Below are 22,785 nucleotides of genomic sequence, written 5' to 3' on the forward strand. Positions count from 1 at the left end.
TCAGCACCTGCCAGAGTCTCAGAAAACCTTGCTTTTCCTCAGGGCTGGTCTCTGTGCACCTAAGCCAGTGTACCTGCATGTCCTACTGCATGTTAGTGGGCTGCCAGCTGCTGCTGCTTCTTTCTTTATTATTTGTAGTCCGTCAGATATGCTTTTGTGAAACCATGGCACTGTTTTTCTTATGAAGTGATAGTGTTGCCGATTTAGACAGAGAAATGCCTTGTACCATCACACTCAAGTGCCTTGGGCTATCTGAGGTTGCTGGCTTTCAGAGTTTCCTCCCCTGGCCAGCAGCCGATCTGTGCTGGGACTAACCTAGCAGGAGGGCTCCCAAGTGTAGCCAGGAGAAGCACGTGGACCTAACAGAATAGCCTTAATTTCCCCTGTCTGGGGATGCAGCAAGCTGCTGGGCCATTCCCAGCATGAAGTCACAGCTGGTAGCAGTGCAGCGCAGAACCACGAAGCCCCTGCTGTGCAGCGTCTTGGGGATCTCCTCAGAGCGCCTGCCAGCTGAAAGCCATGATGGATGTTTCTTTCAATTGCTGAAACTGTTATTCTTTCTGCATTAAAGGTTTGGGAACTGTGAATTTTCCAACTCAGCTTCCTAGGCGCAGTAAACCCAAATGTGAAGTTAATTCCTGCTTCAGGGGAGTCAGGTGCGTGGAGACAGCAGAGGGATTTCAGTGCGGCCCCTGCCCTGAAGGGCTCACGGGAAATGGAGTTACCTGCTCAGATATTGACGAGGTAAAATAGTGAGTTTCACTGAATTAAAAAAAAAGGGGGGGGGGGAGCTAAAAAGCAACTGTTTCATACATATCAATGGATTGCTGATGCTTGCTGTCTTTAGGATTTGCTGACTGCTTGCACAGTGAATATTAATTCATTCTGATTTGATTCTACCTCTGTATTTTGCTGTTGCTGCAACTTTATGGAGGTTGTGTGTGTGAAAACTTGAAATACCCTGGTGAGTTGAGAAGTCACTTAAAGAAGTTTAATGTTTGAAAAAAAACAAAGCCCAACCAAACCAAGCTTTTGATGTAGTTGTTTCTATTCTACAAGAAGATGCAGTAGCTTCTGTTACAGGCTGCAGAAGCACTTCTTGTCACTATGGGCTTTATTTCTTTAAATTGTAGTGAACCAGCCTTGGAGACCAAAGTTTTCTCTTCAACCCAAACTGGAGCCATGTTTTCAGCCTTACCTTAAAATCTATGAAAGAAAATAAACATTTACTGTTATTGTTCCTTTTGCTTCTTTATGGTTGTGTTGAAAGCTGATAATGTCGACTTAAGTCTGTTTTTTTTCCTTGTGCAGTATGTTAGAAATTCAGAGCTTGCTTGTATTGAGGACTGAGTTAATAAATTTACAATATCTTAAACAATTAAGTAAAACCTGTGTTAATTGGAATGTGACACTAACTCAGAACACAAAAACCAAAACCACTTACAGCTTCACCGCATTTTTTCTGTGTGGTGATTTTTGCCATTACTCTTTGGTGAGTTTTGTGGAAAAGCACCTGCATATAGTACATTAGGGAGCCAGGAGAATTAGGTCATTAACTGTGCCTGTGGATAACACGGTACTACCAATGTACCTGCCTAATGATGTAAAACAGCAAAAGCAATTCCTTTTTTCTCCTTCTTAGCCAACAGGAGATGTTCTTTGACTGCTCCTTTGGTTAACTCCCTCCTGTAGGCTATCAGCAGACAGCATGCAATGTGCCCAACTTCTATCTGTCTGTGGAAAACACTGTGGAGAGAAAGTGGGTTAAGTGTGGCAGTTTCCTGATTTTTAGGTGATGTCTTTTGTTTTGCCTGACGTGACATGGACTGTGTCTGCTGCAACAGAAGGTGCAAAAACTGGAGGTGAAGCTCTGAAATGTGAATGCAAGAAGTGAAGCTGAGACAGCTGTGGCAAATTTCATGCCACAGACAACATTGGTGAGAGACTCAAGCCAGCCTAGGTGGAGCCCACCAGTATGGACGGGTTCCACCTCTTGAGCCATACCCAGACTGAGGCAGACCATGGCAATAATCTCCTCCCTGCCATTTTCAGGGTTGGAGCAACTCTATCCATGACAGCAGTGGTGGGAAAACAAACCAAGACTGATCTGTATTGTCCTGACATTAACATAGTTTTCTGTGAGCATTCAGGCTCTGCCACTGGAGACTGACGTGCCTTCATGTTCCTGCAACCACTCCACATAGCAGACCTGATCTCACATTAGAAACAGCAAGGAAATTTTGCCAAAATGGTATCACAGAGATACAGTCTTGCTTATATGAGGTCTTCACATGGATGCTGTTATTAAAATGCCACCTAGTCTGGTGTGGTTTTGTTCACCAGTAAACATCTCCTTTAACAGCTGGATTTTCACTAATGGTTGCGCAGAGGAGAAAAAAAGAGATAATAAATGGCAATAGCTTTTCATTGTCTAATAAGAGGGGATGGGTCATATTATTTGTTTTCCTGAGTTAGCTGAGGCTAAGAAGGAAAGTAATTTTTTTTTTTTTAAACCTCTTCAGCAATCTCATCTGGGGAGCACCTTTCTACTGTATAAACTATTTCTGTATTTCCTAATAACTGGCATTTAAAAAGAAGTTAATGTACAAATTCTGATAAAGACAAATCTAGAAGCTTCCTCACTAAGAGCTGCTATCATCTTTTCTGAGGCTGTTAGCATTTCTGCAATATGCTCCCTTATTCATTACCAATTTGAAGACATTACTTTTACATACTGATGCCTGTATCTTGGGAGCTGCAGCTCTGCTCTGTGTATGGTGTAATTTGAGTGCCCTCTGCTGCCTACAATACAAAAGCCGTAGCAAATAAGGAGCACAAAATGTCTGTCCTACATTTTACATTTTCCTTATGCTCGTGGACCTACTTCTAACAAATCTCTGTCAAACATGCTTTGATATTAAACATACCTTTTCTTGCTCCCTTGTGTGTGTGTTTGGTTACAAGTTGTATGTTTGTTGTAGGTGGATATCTTTTGGCTTGTTCTCCCTCCATCTTGAGGATGTTTTTCTGTTAGCTGGGGGGGGGGGGGGGATGGCGTATTTTTAAAACTCTTCTATATTTCTTTCTCATGTTTCTTATTTATTGTTGGCTTTGAGCCATATGCAGCATTATGGCATGCTGATGTTTTCAGTACTCTTACAAATACTACCTAACAGCTAGTGTTGATATTGGAGAGGCAGTAATGCATGATGTGGTTCCCAAACTGGCACCCACAAGGCCAGTGAAATGTGTTACAGCTGTTCCGTATAACCACCTGAGGCAATGAAGCGAATTTTGTCTTCAGGCCAAGGGTGATGCTGTGGGCATGTGGTATTTTGGGAGAAGTGCTGAGGGTTGTCTGTGGGCCTCTGGTTTAGAAATGTGTGGGTGCCACTGACACATCCCTGCTCATCTGGCTCATGTTTGGGTTACTTCTGGCTATGAGATTTGCCCAAATATAAATGAGGGGAAATGCTGCTGCCACTTCTGTGTGTACAAAACAGGACCATTTGGTGGGTTGGAGTTACACGGCTTTCCTGATATTGTGGTCTGGACCCTTCCAGGAGGCTCTCAGCCTCCAAGGGAGATAAACCTGCCCAGCAAAAGGATGGATTGGGGATCAGAGTTTAGGGCATCAACTGCAGGCTATAATGGAAGATTGCAAATGTTGCTTAAATTACAGAGATAGCTGAAGACCTTCTGGGGTCAGAAATACCTGCAGAGACTGTTTCCTCTGTAAGCCAGCTCTGAACAGAAGACATACAGACATTGCATGTCGCATTGCCTTTGACTGAGAGGTGTGTGCACATATTCAGAGTCTGGATGTTACTGAAGCACAAACGTGCTCGGTTCATTTCTTTCTTTGCAGTGTCGTTACAACCCTTGCTTCCCTGGAGTACGATGTGTGAACACTGCTCCAGGTTTCCGATGTGAGACCTGTCCCCCAGGATATACAGGACAAACTGTGCAAGGGGTAGGACTGAGCTACGCCAAGAGCAATAAGCAGGTGAGTGGCAGCATCCCTGTGGCAACCGCCATTGCAAGGTGCTGGTTTATATCAATGCATCTGTATTGCATTTTATTTATACTTCAGTCATTCCATAATTGCCTTGTGTAGTTAGGCAGAGCTCAGAGTGCTTCAATTAGAAGGTCTGAGTTGTGTTTGTTTAGCTGTAATGGCAGTATTAATAGTCTGTCTAATACTCAGGACTGGTATGGGGACAAGAAAAAATGTCATTATCTTCACAGGTATCTTTGATCAATTTTAAAGGAAGCTCTGTTGATTTCCGTAAACTGGCTTTGAACTAGGAAAAGTATGATAGAAACAGCCTATTCTACTGTCATTTTTTGCATGTCCTGAAGCACCCTACAAGGGGAATGTAGTTCTTGTCTAAACTCTGCCATCCTAAGGTTGAAATTTGCTGTATCACAGTGTCTCTTCAGGGTTTACAAGTATCTGGAGATCCACTGGAAACTTAGCCTATGGGTATGTCTGTGTCATTCTGAGGGCGGTTTCAGGAGAGGCTATGACTCCTCCCTAGACTTAAACTTTAGTGGCCTTTCTTCAGACTTGGATCTCAAATTGACATTGTTTTTATTACATGTTGATCTGTTTTATTGCTAGGTCTGCTTAGATATTGATGAATGTCAGAATGGTGGACTTGGACTCTGTGTTCCAAATTCCCATTGCATAAACACTTTGGTAAGTACCTTTTCATTTGTGGCTTTAAAAAATTGATTGTTTTAAAATTCCATGAGGCTAGCACTGGATTTATGGCTCTGACTGAAGAGCTGAATAATACAATTTTTTTGTTGGCTTCATCTAACCCAAAGAATCCTTTCCTCTTTTCCTGACTAGTAATAAAATCAATACTTGATTTGTTGTTAACATGTCCGTCTGAGCTGTATCCTTATAACTTTGCCTGAGGAACAGCAGGAACTCTTCTTTCCACACCATCCAGTTATGTGTGTTTATGAGTATGTTATTGCAAGGAACCTCCTCTGAAATTTTTAACCTTTGCTTCCCCTCATCTCTCCTGCCTGGGAACTGCTGCAGCAAGCTGTTCCCCTGCATGCTCTTTTTATAGGAGTAACGTCTCCACTTTGTTAGGGTATTTAGACAGTACCAGATACCCCTCTAAATAAGTACAGAGAGGAGGAGACCTGCAATTGGTACAACATTTTTAATACCCATAGATACTAAATCCAGGAGAGCAAGCATAGCAAAAGTAGAAATGGTTTGAAAGATGTTAGGATCAAATAGAAGGGGTGTACAACCATTTTAATGCTATGAAGCAAGTTGGACCTTTCATTTAGAATCACAGAATCATAGACACAATTAGGTTGGAAAGACCCTTAAGATCCTCAAGTCAACCATTTACCTAACACTGCCAAGTCCACCACTAAACTGTGTCCCTAAGCACCACATCTACACGTCTTTTAAATACCTTCAGGGATGGTGACTCAAACTTTTCCCTGGGCAGCCTGTTCCAATGCTTGACAACGCTTTTGGTGAAGAAACTTTTCCTAATATCCAAACTAAACCTCCCCTGGCGCAACTTGAGGCCATTCCCTCTTGTCCTATCACTCGTTACTTGGAAGAAGAGACCAGCACCCACCTCACTACATCCTCCTTTCACACAGCTGAGGAGGTGTCTCCCTCAGCTTCCTTTTCTCTAGGGTAAACAACCCCAGTTCCCTCAGCCGCTCCTTGTAGGACTTGTTCTCTAGACCTGTCCTGGTTTCAGCTGGGATAGAGTTAACTGTCTTCCTAGTAGCTGGTACAGTGCTATGTTTTGAGTTCAGTATGTGAAGAATGTTGATAACACTGATGTTTTCAGTTGTTGCTCAGTAGTGTTTAGACTATAGTCAAGGATTTTTCAGCTTCTCATGCCCAGTCAGGGCACCTGAACCAAACTGGCCACGGTGCATTCCATACCATGGGACGTCCCATCTAGTTTAGGAACTGGGAAGTGGGGGGGGCAGGGAATCACCGTTCGGGGACTAGCTGGGTGTCGGCGGGTGGTGAGCAATTGCCCTGCGCATCATTTGTACATTCCAATCCTTTCATTACTACTGTTGTCATTTTATTAGTGTTATCACTATCATTATTAGTTTCTTCTTTTCTGTTCTATTAAATCGTTCCTATCTCAACCCAGGAGTTTTACTTCTTTTCCTGATTTTCTCCCCCATCCCACTGGATGGGGGGGGAGTGAGTGAGAGGCTGCGTGGTGCTTAGTTGCTGGCTGGGGTTAAACCACGACAAGACCCTTCACCAGCTTCATTGGCCTTCTCTGGACACACTCTGGCACCTCAATGTCTTTCTTGTAGTGAGGGGCCCAAAACTGAACACAGTACTCGAGGTGCAGCCTCACCAGTGCCCAGTACAGGGGGACGATCACCTCCCTGCTCCTGCTGGCCACACTATTTCTGATATAAGCCAGGATGCCGTTGGCCTTCTTGGCCGCCTGGGCACACTGCTGGCTCACATTCAGCTGGCTGTCGACCAGCACCCACAAGTCTTTTTATGCTGGGCAGCTTTCTAGCCACTCTTCCCCAAGCCTGTAGTGCTGCATGGGGTTGTTGTGACCAAAGTGCAGGACCCGGCACTTACTTGGCCTTGCTGAACCTCACAGTTGGCCTTGGCCCATCGATCCAGCCTGTCCAGATCCTGCTGTAGAGCCTTTCTGCCCTCAAGCACATCAGCACTCCCACCTCACTTGGTGTCATCTGCAAACTTACTGAGGGTGCACTCAATCCCCTCATCCAGATCATTGATAAAGATATTAAAAAAGAACTGGCCCCAAAACTGAGCTCTGGGGAACACCCGCTGTGACTGGTCACCAAGTGGGTTTAACTCCATTCACCACTACTCTTTGGGCCTGGCCATCCAGCCAGTTTTTTACCCAGCAAAGCATATGCCCGTCCAAGCCATAAGCAGCCGGTTTCTCCAGGAGAATGCTGTGGGGAAATAGTGTTAAAGGCTTTAGTAAAGTCTGGGTAAACAGCATCCACAGCCTTTTCCTCATCCACTAAGTGGGTCATCTTGTCACAGGAGGAGCTGGTCAGGTTAGTCAAGCAGGAGCTGCCTTTCATAAACCCGTGCTGACTGGGCCTGATCGCCTGGTTGTCCTGTACGTGCCACTTATGCACTGTCAAATGCTGTTCTGCTGTAGCTGGCTCCACAGAGCAGGCTTTCTCCGTAACAAGAGAAGGGTTAAAAGTATCCTGCAGGTGTAAAGGTGGTCTTTTTTGCAGCTAGGTGCTGTTAAGGCTACCAGCAGTGTTCAAAGTGGTGTGCTTTTCTTTTGAATAACCTTGTTTTTCTAGGACTGCTTTCACTGTTCAATATGTTTCTCTCTTTTTTTTTTTTTAATATGTAGAACATTTCTGTCACATGTTGTATCTTACTGCATGACTAGACATGATTAGTCCTCTTCAGGAGGCCATCAGGCTCTGTTTGCACAGGGCAACAAGTGGCCTGCCATCTGTCAAAACAGAGCAGTGTGGGTTTTTTACTCCTGTCTCCCTTTAGAAACAGTTTGGTCTGGAAGTGTTGCCTTAAAGGCTATTTTAATGCATACCAGGGCTTGATATAGGATGGAATATACTGAGCAAATTCAGCAGACTCCAGATGATATTACCCTGGCATCCATTAAGAGAAAGTGCACGGGCTGGTGTGTTTTATATAGGCCATACCATTTGCACGGCCCAGTGATTATTTTACTCTTCGATCATCTGTATATCTTCATCTTCAGCCTGAAAGTATGCAGACAGTACAGAGTTTAAATTTGGAATTAAGCTATGAACAGAGGACAAAAATAGTGCCCAGTTGGGTAGTTGTCGTGGTTTAACCCCAGCCAGCAACTAAGCACCATGCAGCCACTCACTTGCTCCACCCCCCCCAGTGGGATGGGGGAGAAAATCGGGAAAAGAAGCAAAACTCGTGGGTTGAGATAAGAATGGTTTAATAGAACAGAAAAGAAGAAACTAATAATGATAATGATAGCACTAATAAAATGACAACAGTAGTAATAAAAGGATTGGAATGTAAAAATGATGCGCAGGGCAATTGCTTACCCCCCGCCGACTGACACCCAGCCAGTCCCCGAGCGGTGATTCCCCGCCCCCCCTTCCCAGTTTCTATACTAGATGGGACGTCCCATGGTATGGAATACACCGTGGCCAGTTTGGTTCAGGTGCCCTGGCTGTGTCCTGTGCCAACTTCTTGTCCCCTCCAGCTTTCTCACTGGCTGGGCATGAGAAGCTGAAAAATCCTTGACTTTAATCTAAACAGTACTTAGCAACAACTGGAAACATCAGTGTTATCAACATTCTTCACATACTGAACTCAAAACATAGCACTGTCCCAGCTACTAGGAAGTCAGTTAAGTCTATCCCAGCTGAAACCAGGACAGTAGTAAATGTATCTCTCTATCATGGTGGACTGGGACAATCCTCACAGTTCCTCCAACAGGCTTTGTACAGGAACAGTGAAGTTGTGTGAAGCACCTCACTTTCACAAAAGGGATGGATGCACAAGCTTTACAGAGATCTGCCTGTTTCTGTTCCTTGACGTGTCAAAAATAATTATTCTCTATAAGGAAAAAAGATTGTTTTCAATTAATTTTTATGTTATAGGTTACAAATCTACAAGTATGTGAGATAGAGACAAAAGCCACATTAGATGCATGAAGACTCATTCTTATCAGCATTTATCCATTTACATCTCTCATAGTGATTGTCTCAGCACACACTGAGATTACTTGTCTTAGCTCCTTTGGGTTTGTTTACACAAGAGAGTGGCATAAATGTAAAATACATAGATGTATGCATCTAGGTAAACCACTGCAAAAGGTTACATGGATGTTCTTACTGCAGTGTAAATGAGGATGACTGTGTCTTCAACTCCTGAATTCATTTCTGAAGAAAAAGATTTAGCTCAAGTTGACTTAAATACATTGAAGTTCAAATAAATAAAATGGGACAAAGATGTGATGAACTTTCTTGTCTCTCTTTGATTAAAAGTTGTGCCCAGTTGAGTTTAGATAAGTGATGGGTCTGCTTTACGCTGAAATAAGAGCATCCAAACTGATTAGGCAGGTGCTAGAATTTTACACAAAGTTTTGGCCACTGGAAGCAGCACAGAGTGGTTCTGGCAGGGACAAGGCATCATGAAGAAGCTTTTGCTGCTACATGACTTTTCTCTGGCTTAACAAAAGGCTGGTCTAAACAGGTGAGAGTTGAGCATGTTTTCCAGCAGGCACTGTGGGAGCCAAACCTGAATTTCACGAAGAAAATAAAGTTTGTTCACAGTGCAGGAGGCCTCAATCGATGAAAAACTACAGTTGCACAGCATAAGCAGTGTGACATGAATCTTGCTCACATGCTTGCTTTAAAAGAAAAAGAAGTCCTGTTAAAAGGTTGGGTAGTAAATTTTTGTTCTTACAGGGGTCTTACCACTGTGGCCAGTGCAAACCAGGATATATAGGAGACCAAGCCAGGGGATGCCAGGCTGAGAGGAGCTGCAGAAATCGAGCCCTCAATCCATGCAGTGTCCATGCCCGTTGTATTGAGGAGAGGAGAGGAGAGGTGACGTGTATTGTGAGTTCACAAATTCATGCATTTGTACAGTGAAAAGTAGCCTTTTTTCGGCTGGAACTGAGGAAGCCTTTGTGGTCATTTTAGATAGTTGGGTGATCTAACCAGATTGTGGCACACTGGCTCAGACCAGCTACAAAAATAACCGGCCTGAGTCTATCTTGCAATTGTTTTCTTCTTGTAATATGTCTGTAACGCAGCCATACTTATGTACATTATTTGCTGTGTCTGTGTAATTAGATCTTTTGGGAATGGCTTTTATAGACTTTCTATAGTGTCCTCAGAAAGGCCTGTCAAGTGTCACTCCACAGAAGACATCACAAGGACAAATTCCTCTCCTGGTGCTCAGCTACATAGCTGTAACTAGGGATCCTCTCTGCATACCCAATGTGCCTGTATTTGCCTGCTGATAGAGATGGTATTTTTCCGAGTGAGACCACAGATTCTAGGCAAGGTAGGCTGTACTGTGCTTTCCAGGCGTGGGAGCAAAGGAGCACCAAGTGGCATATGAACTTTCATTGTAAGAGTCTAACCGAAGTATATTACTTCGTTTTTCCAGCTTGCAAGTGGAAGCAAGAGATTAATCCTGCATCCTAAATTTGGATACAGTGTGTGCTTTTGCTGGCACTTGCTTTGGTCTCATTTTTAAGTACATCTATTTCAAAGAAGAATCTAGGATATTTTAAGTGCATGCTGTAATGGGAAGATGCCTAGATACTTGTGTTAGGCAAGTCCTCATTTTAAGGGGAGGCCAGAGTGTGACATGCAGGTCTATGCATGTATCTTCAGTTACAACACAAATTAGGCATTGTTTTGAAACAATACCAACTTAATTGGGTAGGAGAAACTTGTGTGCAGATGTATGTGATTTGCTTGCTGATGCAAACAGTAACTGTTAGCACAGTTTTCTCTTAAAACTTCCTCTAGTTGCAGATGTACTCTTGAGATACTGAACAAAACACAGTCATCCCATCTAACTGTGGGCCCCTTACTGAGATGCTAGGTGCATATTCTGCCTAGGTCTCCTCTTTTCTTTTCCTCCACCTGCAGGTGAAGAACCAAAATTTATTCCTGACCAGTGTCTAAAAGAAATCTATAGCTCCCACTGAAATCATAAGGTGTTGCAGGCACACATTCCATTTAACATCAAGTCTTGGCTCTTTCTAGCTGTGCGTAGTTATAGAGAGCTTGAAACAAAGATTTTCCTTCCACGTAGAAACATGCTGAAATGTACCTCATTGTACTTCAGTGTCTGTCCATGCCTTCTGTATGTTAGTGTTTTCAAGTCTGATGTAGGGTTTCCCTCTTGGATATTCCTACAGTGACTCATTAACCTTTTGGTAGTACTACCATCGTGTTTTATTGATAGTGTGGCATTGGCTGGGCTGGTGATGGTTATATTTGTGGAAAAGATGTTGACATTGATGGCTACCCTAACGAAGAACTCTTGTGCTCTGCTGAAAACTGCAGAAAGGTAAGAAATTCTTTCTCAATCCTGCAGTAATTCAGAACATGAAGGGGTGAAGAGAAAGAGTGGAAGAAACACGACTAGATGTATTGAAAAATATTTTTTCAAGTCACTGAATTCCTCTGGATAAATTGTATTTAATTTGATTAATTGATTAATTAAAACAATAATAGAAAAATTCTTTCAAATTATGAAGGCATCCAGTTTACTTATAGAATGCAAGACATGTCTCTTTTTTTCTCTAGGACAATTGCCGATTTGTCCCAAACTCTGGACAAGAAGATGCCGATGGTGATGGGATAGGAGATGCCTGTGATGACGATGCAGATGGAGATGGCATTCCCAATGAGCAGGTGCTGTGTATAGATCAGGGTGCAGGGCTCTGTGCAAACAGAAGGATTTCACATTATGCAATAGGCAGTGATTTTGAAATCTGGCTCACTAATATTTGCCACAGATTATCCCATACCCATCACTGTCAGCAGCTCTCTAAATCCTGTCTTTTTCTTTTATGTAATGCTCGCTATTATAAGACCTAAAATACCCAGGCTGTCTCACCCAGCCTTAAATCCCACCAGTGTATGCTCCATTATTATATTTTAGCATTGAATTCTAGACCTTTTTGTATACAGAACTTGTGTCCTTCTGTTACGCTCTCCTTCAGGAACATTACTTGCATTAGTGTCTTTCTTTTTAAAGAGCAGGTTGACCTAACATCACATGCTATGAGGGATCCAAAACCCACATAAATTAATAAGTGTCTTGCCGGTAACTTGAAAAAGCTTTGAATCGTTCTCAAAGTGAAAGAGATTTCCATGTGGGTGCACTGCTGAAAAATGTATCAGAATAAATTCAGACTGTAGAAGCTCTTTTGTGTTCATCCTGTATCCTCATATGCCCACTGTTATTCTACATTAAGATACTTCTGTGGTATTGCTTAATGCATTTCCAAGGAAGACAACAAGAACACCCTGTCCAGAGCACAAATGTCCATGTGGAGCTAGGGCAGACTAGCAATTACAGGTCTGTCTCAGGCTGTTTTGCCACAGAGGCCAACCCTAAATTCTGGTAGCTTGGAGCAACTGGTTTTATTAATGTTATACAAAGAAAGATGTTAAATCCCTCTTCAACTATAAATCTATACGCAGGTTCAGTACCTTCGCAATCAAGTAACTTCTATATTGTTGCTAAGCTTTGTTCTACCTCTGTGTGGGCAAGAGGATGAGGTCACAGTGTGCTAGATAGGAGAGGAAAGTTTACACCATTTTGAAATAAAGTTTTGTCCATATGCCTCCTGACGGTCTTAGAGAGTCAACAGCAGCTTGGTTGAAAAAAAAAAAAAAAAAAAACTTGGACCCTTTTGCATCCGAGTCCTGTTCCAAGTGTTTCAGCTTTGGTTTGAGTCTCTACCAGAAGGGGGCAACGGCCTTTCACCAAAAGCATTGACAAACCTTGTCAGGGTCTCTGAACTGCAGCTTTTGAGAAGGACCATGTAAGGAAGCCAGAGCACCAAAACAGGTTACTCACCATGGATGTCTCCAAAATGAGAATCAGAAGTCAAAGTTATAAATAAAGCCTTGTGATACTGGGTGTTTATGTTTAGGGTTCCCACAGTGTGGTTCAAAGCAGAGCCTTGAGGTAGCCAGTGAAATCTGATCCATAGCCGATATTCACATAAAATGTCAAACTGCTCACAGTAATAATTTTTTGTGGAAGTAGAAATAAATACAAGAGTTATATAAATCTACTGAAGTAGAAATTAAAGATTCTGGACCCGGTTCATGTCTGATTTGGATCTATGTCTCTTGCAGGATAACTGTGTCTTGGCTCCCAATGTTAACCAGAGAAATGGCGACCAAGATATCTTTGGAGATGCTTGTGACAACTGCCGCAATGTCCTGAATAATGACCAGAGGGACACAGATGGTGATGGGAAAGGAGATGCTTGTGATGATGACATGGATGGAGATGGTTGGTAATTCTTCACTTCCAGCTTCTCTGATGTTCTTGAAACTTGCCCAGAATGTGCTGTGTGTTAGGAGATGTGCTGGTTTTGGCTGGGACTGGGGTTAAACCACGACACGAGATTTCCTGTCACCAGCTGCTAAGTGTCATGTAACACCTTGTCTTTCTTCATGAAACCTGTGTTTGGAATCCTTTTCATTTAGATGAATATGTATCTTTTAGTCTCCATTGGAAGCACTGAACACTGGAACAGATAAACCAAGCCATGTTTCATATATAAATTAAGGTCGTTGGTTATTCAGTAATTCCTTAAAGGTGCAAACATCCCAGAGTAGCCAGCTGCTGCCTGTCCCAGATGTCCAAGAGCAATGTAATGTATTATTTTCATTGCTGTAGGAGGCTTGAAAGAAGTGAAAAAATCACAACCCTTCAAATGTAATAGCAAAGGTGAAACGTCCCATCCTGTAAGCTGTGATACAGGAACAGGATTGAATGAATTCTGTAATTAATGAAGTGTGTGTGGTGGGGTTGAAAGCTGTTCTTTAGCACGATGTTTCTAACTTCTATTAAGTGAATGGATGCACACATAAGAAAGCTTTGCTGTGCAGGCTTATAATGTCATTGCAAGGTTAAATAGTTGCTGAAAAGGAATAGTGTCTTTACTGTTCTTGATCTTTATGTTATCCAATAACAAAGACGGGAATTGTTTTTAATTAACATCCAATCCACTTTTTGCTAGGTATTAAGAACCTTTTGGATAATTGTCAGAGGATCCCCAACCAAGACCAGAAGGACAAGGATAATGATGGTGTTGGTGATGCCTGTGACAGCTGCCCTACAATCAGCAACCCAAACCAGGTTAGCAGGCAGAAGGAAAAAATATCCTTGTTTAGGGAAAGGGACTGCTGAAGTCCAAAAAGATGCAAAAGAATGAAGCAGCCCATGCAGCCACAGTGCTTATCTTTTAACAGCAGGTATTCAGGAAAGTTTTATGGAGCTTCAAACTCTCCTGGCATGGGAAAGGGGAGCCACAAGGAGTATTCTTATAGCTTGGGATGTGGTTAGCACCTCTGCCCAGGCAGGGTCTTCTACTGTTGTGGTCTGAAATGTGGGTGTGCTCCACTCCCACGGAGTCCAATGCCTGACTCCACAACAGTGGTGTGATTTAGTTACGCTTGGTATTTCTTTAATTAGGACAAAATCCTGGTGTCCTTATTTAGCAAAACCCTCACTGCTCCTATGTTAGAAGTCAATGAGAATTTTCATAATTTTTGAATTCTGATTAAGCCCTTTGTGACTAACAAAAAATGCTGGAAACTTTAAAGAACCATGTTAGATTTTTAAAGCTGCTTAAGAAATCAACCTTGGTTAGAAATGAGAGATACTTACTTCCAGTAGTAGAGGAATCTTGCTTGAACTACTCATCTTGCTTGAACTACTCATGTTGCTTGAACTGCTCCAGTCAAGTTTAAGCCGGTTTATTCATTGTCTGTCTTTTTTTCTTTAATAAAACTGACTTTTTGGTTAGGGATGATGCAAACAAGAAAATACGTTTTGTAAAACAAATGTTTTTTCCATGCTTGTATTTTAATTGTATTTGATTTGGTTGTGGTTTAATTTAATACTGCCATTTTAAAAGATGGTCTCAGCAGCTGATACTGGAACTTTCTGTTTCCTTTTGCAGTCTGATGTTGACAATGACCTGGTTGGAGATTCCTGCGATACCAATCAGGACAGGTATGCTGTGTTGTGGCTTGTAACAACAGCAGGGAATGGAAGAGGCTAGTCTTGAGTTGAAGCATGCTACTGATTCCTGGAGAGCTGTAATCCTTCATACTAGCCTGGATTTAATTTCAGTACCTCCTCAAAGAGATGTTAGTTCAAAAACAGTGTTATGATTTATCACCCTTGTTGGTTCACTTCCCTGTATCAGTACAGTTACAGGCCCTTCACCTTTAGCCCCACGTTCACAGAGACTTCCTGTGAGTTCCTGTGGAAGTGACATTCAGAGCAGTTCTCTGGCTGTAAACCCCTGAGTACTGCTCAGAGCTTCTTAGTGAGGTAACATCTTTTTTCTTTTTTTTTTATTTTTCATTCCTCTTTTCTTTCTTTTTTTTTCTTTAGCAGAAATTTCACAGTTAAGGCCTGTATGTTTTTCCATAAAAACCTAGTGTTTCAGAAATAGAATTTTATTACCAAGTGTAAAACATTTGCAGGTAAACTCCTTTGCTTTAGCACAGCAAGGCGCCTCTATGGCTTTTACGTGCCCTGAGCATTCAGGGAGGAATGCAGCCTCTGCAAAACCAGCTTTTGGGATGGCAAGTCCTCCCCTGTGCTCCTCTCTTAAAGCAAGAGGAAAGGGAAGTGATAAATCCTGTGCTGGCACAGCATTTCACCAGCCACAGACAGCTGCAAAGGTCTACCCCCAGGCCTTTTGGTGCTGCTGTCTGGGACAGTAAGTGTGGGGAGCCCACTTCCCTGCCTCCACAGGGACCATTCCCAGTCTTGGGCCAGTAGTTGCCAAGATCCCCAGCTGGGAGCCATTTTACTCTTAAGTAGGTAAGCCCTTGGTTTTTTCCTGTTTTTAAAAAAGGACATGTTTTCTTTTTCTCCTCAAACCTAACTAATGTGTATGAAACATTTCCTGGTAGAAATGCTATAGCTCTGCCTGAGGCTAACCTTGCAACAGATACACGCGCATGGTCCTCATTGCATTTTATTTCAAGAATGTGCAAACATTATTTGCTCTGGCCTAAAATTAAAGCACCTTTCTTAAGCAGGGAGAGATAGGTGGGAATATGCATAGCTATAAGCTGCAGCACTGCCTTAATTTGGCTGCGTGTCACTTCTGCTCTGCCTGTGCTAGGCAAAAAGCTACTGAGGGGAAACATGCCTGCTTATCGCCAGCAACCATTTTGTTTATGGTGCATGTCCAAAACACACCTGACTTCAGGCCATTTTTTTGCACAGATGCACTTAACTGTTAGCATGGAGAAAAAATGCAGCCCCATAACCCCATAACTTCCCAAACCCTTTTCTATAGTTTGTGTCCCTGTTCCTGGTAACTCTTCACTGTAACCAGATGATGCAGCCAAGGGCTGGAGGGGTACTTGGGAGCTAGAGACTTTTTCCTCTATTTCTTACTTCACTGCTGCACAGTGTGACTGTAATGTAACAAAACTTGCTACGTAATAGGGTGAAAGTGGTGCTTGTTTTTAAACAAGTCTGATTTCAGGTGCTTATGCAGAGTCTCTCAGAAATGTTCATTCACACTCACACCTGCATGTTCATGAGCACCAAGACACTTGTGGACAACGTGTGACAAGGGACACCAGCTGTTGAGCTCTTGCTATCTCCTGGGTGCCTTCTGATTGGTGACACTGCACTTGTCAGATGTGCCTTACATGCTCTTTAGGAGTGGATGTTGTTTGGGATCTTGGGCTCTGGTGTCTTTTCCCACTCCATGTAAGGCTTCTTTTTCTTTTCCTTGTCTTGAGTATTTTTATAGCTCCAGGCTTACTCTTCATCTTCCTGTCACCTTATCATACAGTCTCTGTTCCTTGTCTCCTCGCTGTTGAGCCACCTGAGCGATACCAGGTTGTGGTGCCCCACTGGTCTATTTCAGCTCTGGGGGTGCCTCTAGTGCATTTCCTGCTTGGGCACCCATGCTGTTCCCTGTGAAGAGGCAGGAGCTGATGCTGGCGTACCATTTCTTTTTCTCTCTGTGCTTGTAGTGACGGCGATGGGCACCAGGACAGCACAGACAATTGCCCCACCATCATTAACAGCTCCCAGCTGGACACGGATAAGGACGGGTTGGGTGACGAGTGTGATGAGGACGATGATAACGATGGCATTCCTGACCTCTTGCCCCCAGGCCCTGACAACTGCAGGCTGGTCCCCAACCCAGGGCAGGAAGATGATAATGGTAAGATGGGCCTTCAGGAGCCATTTCGGTACTTGGGCACTACACCTTTCCTCAGGCATTGCACATGTGCACCAGGATCTGACACAGTCACCATGTGTGCATACACTCATCCCAGGAGGGGCCCCAACACACAGGGGCCTTTTGGCCAAGGCAGAGGTCCTCAGGTCCCCTCCCCGGGCACTGCCGCCATCGGGGCTGGGACTCCACCTGCTTCTCGGACACCCTGATCCAGTGGCTCAGCCAGATGTGGCTACTTGCTGCACCATAAATCTGCTTTCATTTCTCCAATGCATTCAGGCGATGGAGTCGGTGACATCTGCGAGTCTGATTTTGACCAGGATACAGTGATTGATCGGATTGATGTGTGCCCTGAGAATGCAGAGATCACCTTGACAGACTTCAGGGCCTATCAGACAGTGGTGCTGGACCCAGAGGGAGATGCACAGATTGATCCGAACTGGGTCGTTCTGAATCAGGTAAAAATATATCTGGTTTTTCTTACCTGTCTGAAAAAGATAATTTGAAAACCACAGTAAAACTGTCTCTGTAATTGCTGGACCTCTGGCAAACAAGTGAAAAGTGGAAGCTGTTGGTTGGTTGACTATTTTACAGGAGTTATAATGAAGGAACTTTCTTTCAGCATATGATAGCTTTGAAGCTGGATGCTCCCAATAATCTAAAATAACTGCAGGCTGGTCAGCTTGTTCTGAGTAGATTTCACTGCTGCCGAGAAGGCAAACACAAGATTTTGTGTCATCCTATTGAAATATTTCTGTAGGAAACCATTTCATGAATCCTTCCCAGAATTTGAAAGTCTGACGTGCTGGGTAGCAGAGCATTTACTCCTAGATGGAGTCCAATAACTGTTATTTACACTAACAAATTTTAGCCTTCAAGAGGCTAATGTGTTCTGAGTGACAAGGAATGTGCAATTTATTCCCATTGCCACCATCTCTGCTGAGCCAGCTCTGCCTTCCTTCACCCTGTCCTGGCAGGCAGTTTAATCCTGAACTCCATGATCAAACTGTATGAGCTAAGCCTAGGAAAAGCTCTCTTCCTGCCTTCAGCCCTCTTTTGACCCCTCCGCCCCAGTCCCCTCTCCAATTCTTGCCAGGTTCAGTGATTTCCAGAAGATTGGGGTAGGGAAAGAAAGTATCAGAGTACCAGTATGGCCAGTTCTGCAACGGGAAAAGAAAAATCCTTCCTGACTCAGGGCACACAAGCAGCTGAAACATCAGTATTTGATTATAGTTCTCATTTTAATTCAGAGCTACAAGTGTTACAGACAGGTTGTGAGCAAATGGAGGAGATGGGTGGAGGGGTGCTAGAGGGAGAACAGAAGAGGCTGCCAGGCTTAGCCAACCCAGTTTGTCACACACACTAACCACCCTGAATTTATTCTTACAGGGCATGGAAATTGTGCAGACTATGAACAGCGATCCTGGCCTTGCTGTTGGTATGTACCCACTTCCGAGATTGACATTTTACAGCAGAAAACTTAGAGCATGTGAACGCGTTTTCTGCAGACTTGTTTTTAACCTCTGTGTATCCTCAGGTTACACAGCTTTTAATGGCGTTGACTTTGAGGGCACTTTTCATGTGAACACGGTGACAGATGATGACTACGCTGGCTTTATTTTTGGTTATCAAGACAGCTCTAGCTTTTATGTGGTAATGTGGAAACAGACTGAACAGACATACTGGCAAGCGACTCCCTTCAGAGCTGTTGCAGAGCCTGGCATTCAGCTAAAGGTACTGGTCGTGGCTCCTAGCTGGGGACACAGTGGTCACCACAGCCTGGCTACACCATCCTGCCATCTGTTGACCATGCCACCCTGCCATCTGACTGCTATGGGCTTAGCTGTCATGCCGTGCGTTGGCCAAGCCATTGCACTGCGTGTTACTGCTGTTCTCTCCCAGTGACAGGTGTCAAAACTTACAAGTCAGACGGCTGCCACACAGCCCTTTTAATAGCACCATTTTTTAAGGAACTTCATCTCCAGTCTTGCCCCTGCTCATCAGCTGGAATGTTTAGTCTCTGCTGTCATTGTGCTCTGACTGTAATTGGTCAGACTGCTTCCCTTCTCCTTGGTCCAGGTACTCAGCTGCTTCTCCATGCAAGCAGTGGCTGCAGTTATGCAAGAGAAACTAGGGGCTTGTGAGCAGGAGGGAGGGTACTTCTGCAGACCTGCTCCCCACTACAAAAAGACTTAGAGCTCCTGAAAGTAACATTTCTCTGTGGTCAGCATTGGAAAATTGTGTTTCTGCAGGCTGTGAAATCCAAGACAGGCCCTGGCGAGCACCTCCGCAACTCCCTCTGGCACACAGGGGACACCAGTGATCAGGTCAGGCTGCTGTGGAAGGACCCCCGAAATGTAGGGTGGAAAGACAAAGTCTCCTACCGCTGGTTCTTGCAGCACAGACCCCAGATAGGTTATATCAGGTAAGAGAGGAAAGGATAGGTAGAGTGCAGATACATGTCTGCCTAAACTTTTGTTTCTCAACACCTAATTCAGATGATAACCTAAGAATTCGTAGTCTGTCTGGACTTTGCACTGATGAAGCCTTATAACAGGTTAGACTTTTGAAATTCAGCCTGCAGTTCTTTTCCTAGGAAAGACAATTCCAAGCTAAGCCTATTTGTAACTGAGGTTTTCTACCATCTGGCTGTTATAACTGTGCCCTACCTTAACAAGAACTTTTCTGGCTTTAATACCTTGTTTTCCAAGCTACTACTGGCCACTGATCTGAAAAACAATGCATTTCAAAATTAATTAATTTTGATCTTTTATAATATTTTTTGCTGGAATTGTGATATTTACATATTTACATATTCTGGGATAACAGAATTAATAAAAGTTGTCCACTCAAAGGTTGAGATCATAAGATCAGTGATTATTCTGACGTGATAGATTTGAGATTACACAGCATATATTCAGAAAGTTTGTCAAAGCTACGTAATGCATGTTATCTATTCTTATTTTGTCATTTTGGGGGAAAAAAAGGTTATTTAAAAAAAAAATAATTCACCATTCAGGAGGAAACATTTCACTCCGCAGCATCCAGATCAGCAGGAATTATACTTGTAGATCATGGTTGAAGTTAAAATGCAAAAAATAAACTGCTCTGGCATCATCAGCTCATGTTTTACAACCTTACAATAGAACAGAAATACAGGTAGAGTCAGTTGTTCTTCAAAAAATCACCACCCTGCAGCTGAGATGCAGTAACTTGATGGTATAATTATTCTACTTCCCTGGTGCAAAGCACCATCATCAGCGGCAACTGGAGAGTGCATGTTTGACTTTTTGCTAAAATGGATTAAGAACATTTATAATGTCAATTATTGTGTCCCAGCCACAGGGAAGCAGTGAATAGATCTTGGGTGGCAACATTTTTTAGACCAAGCTGTTCGTGAAGCTGCTTCACAAGCAAACATCTGCCTGTGGCTGCAGTCTCTTGAGCCAGCCTAATTAATGCCCCCTGCAACTGGGAAAGGTAGCAAAGTCACTGTCACACAATCCTTTAAAAACTAAAGGCAGCCAGGCTTAAGGCGAACCTCTGCCAGCTCTCTGTCCACATCTCACTATGGTCTGTTTAGGCGAGATGCCATAGACCATAATGTGTTTAGCAAAGATTTTCTGAGGCTTCAAGGAAGCCTAGGAAAAAGTCACTTGAGCCAGCCTCTCCCACGGAAATTTGAAAGACAACAAGTTCTATTCATTGTACAGATACTTTTGAACTGCCTCAGCAAATCAGGAAATAAACTCAGGAATGTAACACGAATTTTTTTTTTTTCTTATTTTATGAAAAGACACAGGAACTTTCTTTCCCTTCACCACTCGCTATTTTCTTGCATGTCAGACCAGCAGTGTCCTCATCCAAAACAGGGCCCTCCAGGATTGTCACCCTCTTAAGTCGTTTACCCAGTACCCCTGAGGCTGAGGACCTGGTGTAGACAGTGCTGCAACAGCTCCGTTGGCTCCAGCATGGTCCCGCTCAAGCCCTCCATAGAGGGCACACACTGGGGAGCTGGCAGGACGCAGCTGTTCCCAGAGCTATTTGGGAATTTGCCGATGGGTTTTCTAACAAGAAGATGCCAGATCATCAAAACTGTTCTGGAATTAATCATATTCACATTTTTAAAGAAATCTCACAGTCAAGTTTAAGATTCCAAATGGTTTGTTTGAAACTTTGCCTATTTAAAAAAAAAAGGAAAAAGTTCAGCTTCAAACTGTGTGAGGCAATACCATCTGGCCTTCCTCAACCGATCTAATCTGGTTCTCCCTTTCTCCCGTAACTATCGACTGTGGAACTTTTCAAGAGTTAAAGCTCTCAGCCTGACTAACTACAGGAGAAAAATATTCCAAGTCTTTTGTAGGCTGTGTAAAAAATCAACAACCACCAAACGCTCTCCCTGCCCAGCTCTTGCCAGCGTGCAGCATTGCTCCAGTCCCCAGCTTACCGAGGAGCTATCTTAACTGCTTTTTCTCGCCTGGGCTAGATAGGAGGATAGCGTGTCGAAGGCTTGGGTCACCATGAATAATGAAAATACTTCTATGAATGTTGCAGCCTTGGAAAAGACCTAACAGAGCTTCTGTTTGCTTTCATTAAGGGCAAGATTTTATGAAGGCTCTGACCTAGTGGCAGACTCCGGTGTAACTATAGACACCACGATGCGTGGAGGACGGCTTGGAGTTTTCTGCTTCTCTCAGGAAAACATTATTTGGTCCAACCTGAAATATCGCTGCAATGGTAATGCTGCTCTTATGTCATTTTAGCTAACAACTAGCAAGTGACCATGAAGAACTGGTAGTGTGGCTGTTGGATTAAGCCATTTTGCATCCTTTCTTTTGCTTTTCATTTACAAGTTATTCACAGCTGTGAAACGCCTCCCCCGACACCAGCAGCACACTGCAGCCCAGCCAGACGGAACTAACACCTCACAATCACTCCTCCCAGAGCAGTCACTCTGCTGCAGAGATTGTGCCAAATAAGTAGTATAGCTGTCATCAGAGAATTAGAAGCGTTATTTAAAACCAACCAACCATGAGAGCTGTACATGCGCAATATACTGAGGCCATCATGTATGTAGGATGCCTCAAGCTCTGAATACAAGGTGAAATAAATGCGGAGAGCCAGTGGGATCAGTCACCAGCTGTCAGTGTCACTCGTGGACTTGCTGGTTGCTCCTGTCTGTGGGAGGACATGAGCGTCAGATGCCCTTCCTCCCTTGGAGGAATCCTTCTCAGACTCTATGGGAGTGTGCTGGCTTGCTCCTCAGGGTAGGAGCCTCGCAGCTTAGCCCTGATCTCCCACTATATGGAATAACTCAAACCTTGGTTACTCACACAGAAGCTAGTCATGTCAGGGTATTTCTGCCCTGGCAGCAGTTCAGCTAGCTTGAAGTGGAATTGGAGGGGCTGCCCCCCTCCTCTCAGCATCAACCCCGACCCAACCAAAGCAGCCTTAGGAAATAGGTTACCAGCCAAGCTGGAATAGTTTCCTTGTCTGCTTTCTGTGGATCCAAGAAGCCCAGCCCAGGTCTGCAGCAGATACTGCTGCACAGCCAGAACCTGGCTGTGTGGCTTGTTCTGGCGATGGACTCTGGCTCTTGGGCACTCGGTACACCTAGGCTGGTGCTTGGAGGTCATGGTTAAACAGGGGAACTTCTAGGCAGTGCTGCTTACAATTAAAAATTACTTGGTAAGAGTCTCAAACAGTATGTGGCTTCCCAGAAAACATGTTTCAAAGCTGCCACTGAAGTCACAGATACTTTCCTGGCAGTGAGCAAGGCAGTGGCTTTGCTGCAGGTGCTGCAGCA

At 43.7% G+C, this 22,785-nt stretch overlaps 1 protein-coding gene across 1 annotated transcript in view; it reads left to right on the top strand.

The window, feature by feature from the left end:
- The window catches only part of THBS4 (thrombospondin 4), a 34,055-nt gene extending 12,313 nt beyond the window's left edge, over positions 1 to 21,742 (top strand). Inside the window, exons 6-20 of the mRNA XM_010580584.1 lie at positions 572 to 744; positions 3,869 to 4,006; positions 4,625 to 4,702; positions 9,451 to 9,603; positions 10,970 to 11,074; positions 11,314 to 11,421; positions 12,880 to 13,039; positions 13,773 to 13,891; positions 14,718 to 14,770; positions 16,768 to 16,961; positions 17,259 to 17,437; positions 18,369 to 18,417; positions 18,517 to 18,713; positions 19,232 to 19,404; positions 21,577 to 21,742. Of these exons, the coding sequence (XP_010578886.1) occupies positions 572 to 744; positions 3,869 to 4,006; positions 4,625 to 4,702; positions 9,451 to 9,603; positions 10,970 to 11,074; positions 11,314 to 11,421; positions 12,880 to 13,039; positions 13,773 to 13,891; positions 14,718 to 14,770; positions 16,768 to 16,961; positions 17,259 to 17,437; positions 18,369 to 18,417; positions 18,517 to 18,713; positions 19,232 to 19,404; positions 21,577 to 21,742 (2,045 nt within the window). The remainder of the gene's footprint in view (positions 1 to 571; positions 745 to 3,868; positions 4,007 to 4,624; positions 4,703 to 9,450; positions 9,604 to 10,969; positions 11,075 to 11,313; positions 11,422 to 12,879; positions 13,040 to 13,772; positions 13,892 to 14,717; positions 14,771 to 16,767; positions 16,962 to 17,258; positions 17,438 to 18,368; positions 18,418 to 18,516; positions 18,714 to 19,231; positions 19,405 to 21,576) is intronic.
- The last annotated feature ends 1,043 nt before the right edge of the window (positions 21,743 to 22,785 follow it).

This window comes from Haliaeetus leucocephalus, unplaced genomic scaffold (assembly GCF_000737465.1).
Source record: "Haliaeetus leucocephalus isolate CR32 unplaced genomic scaffold, Haliaeetus_leucocephalus-4.0 Scaffold722, whole genome shotgun sequence".
Taxonomy (NCBI): domain Eukaryota; kingdom Metazoa; phylum Chordata; class Aves; order Accipitriformes; family Accipitridae; genus Haliaeetus; species Haliaeetus leucocephalus.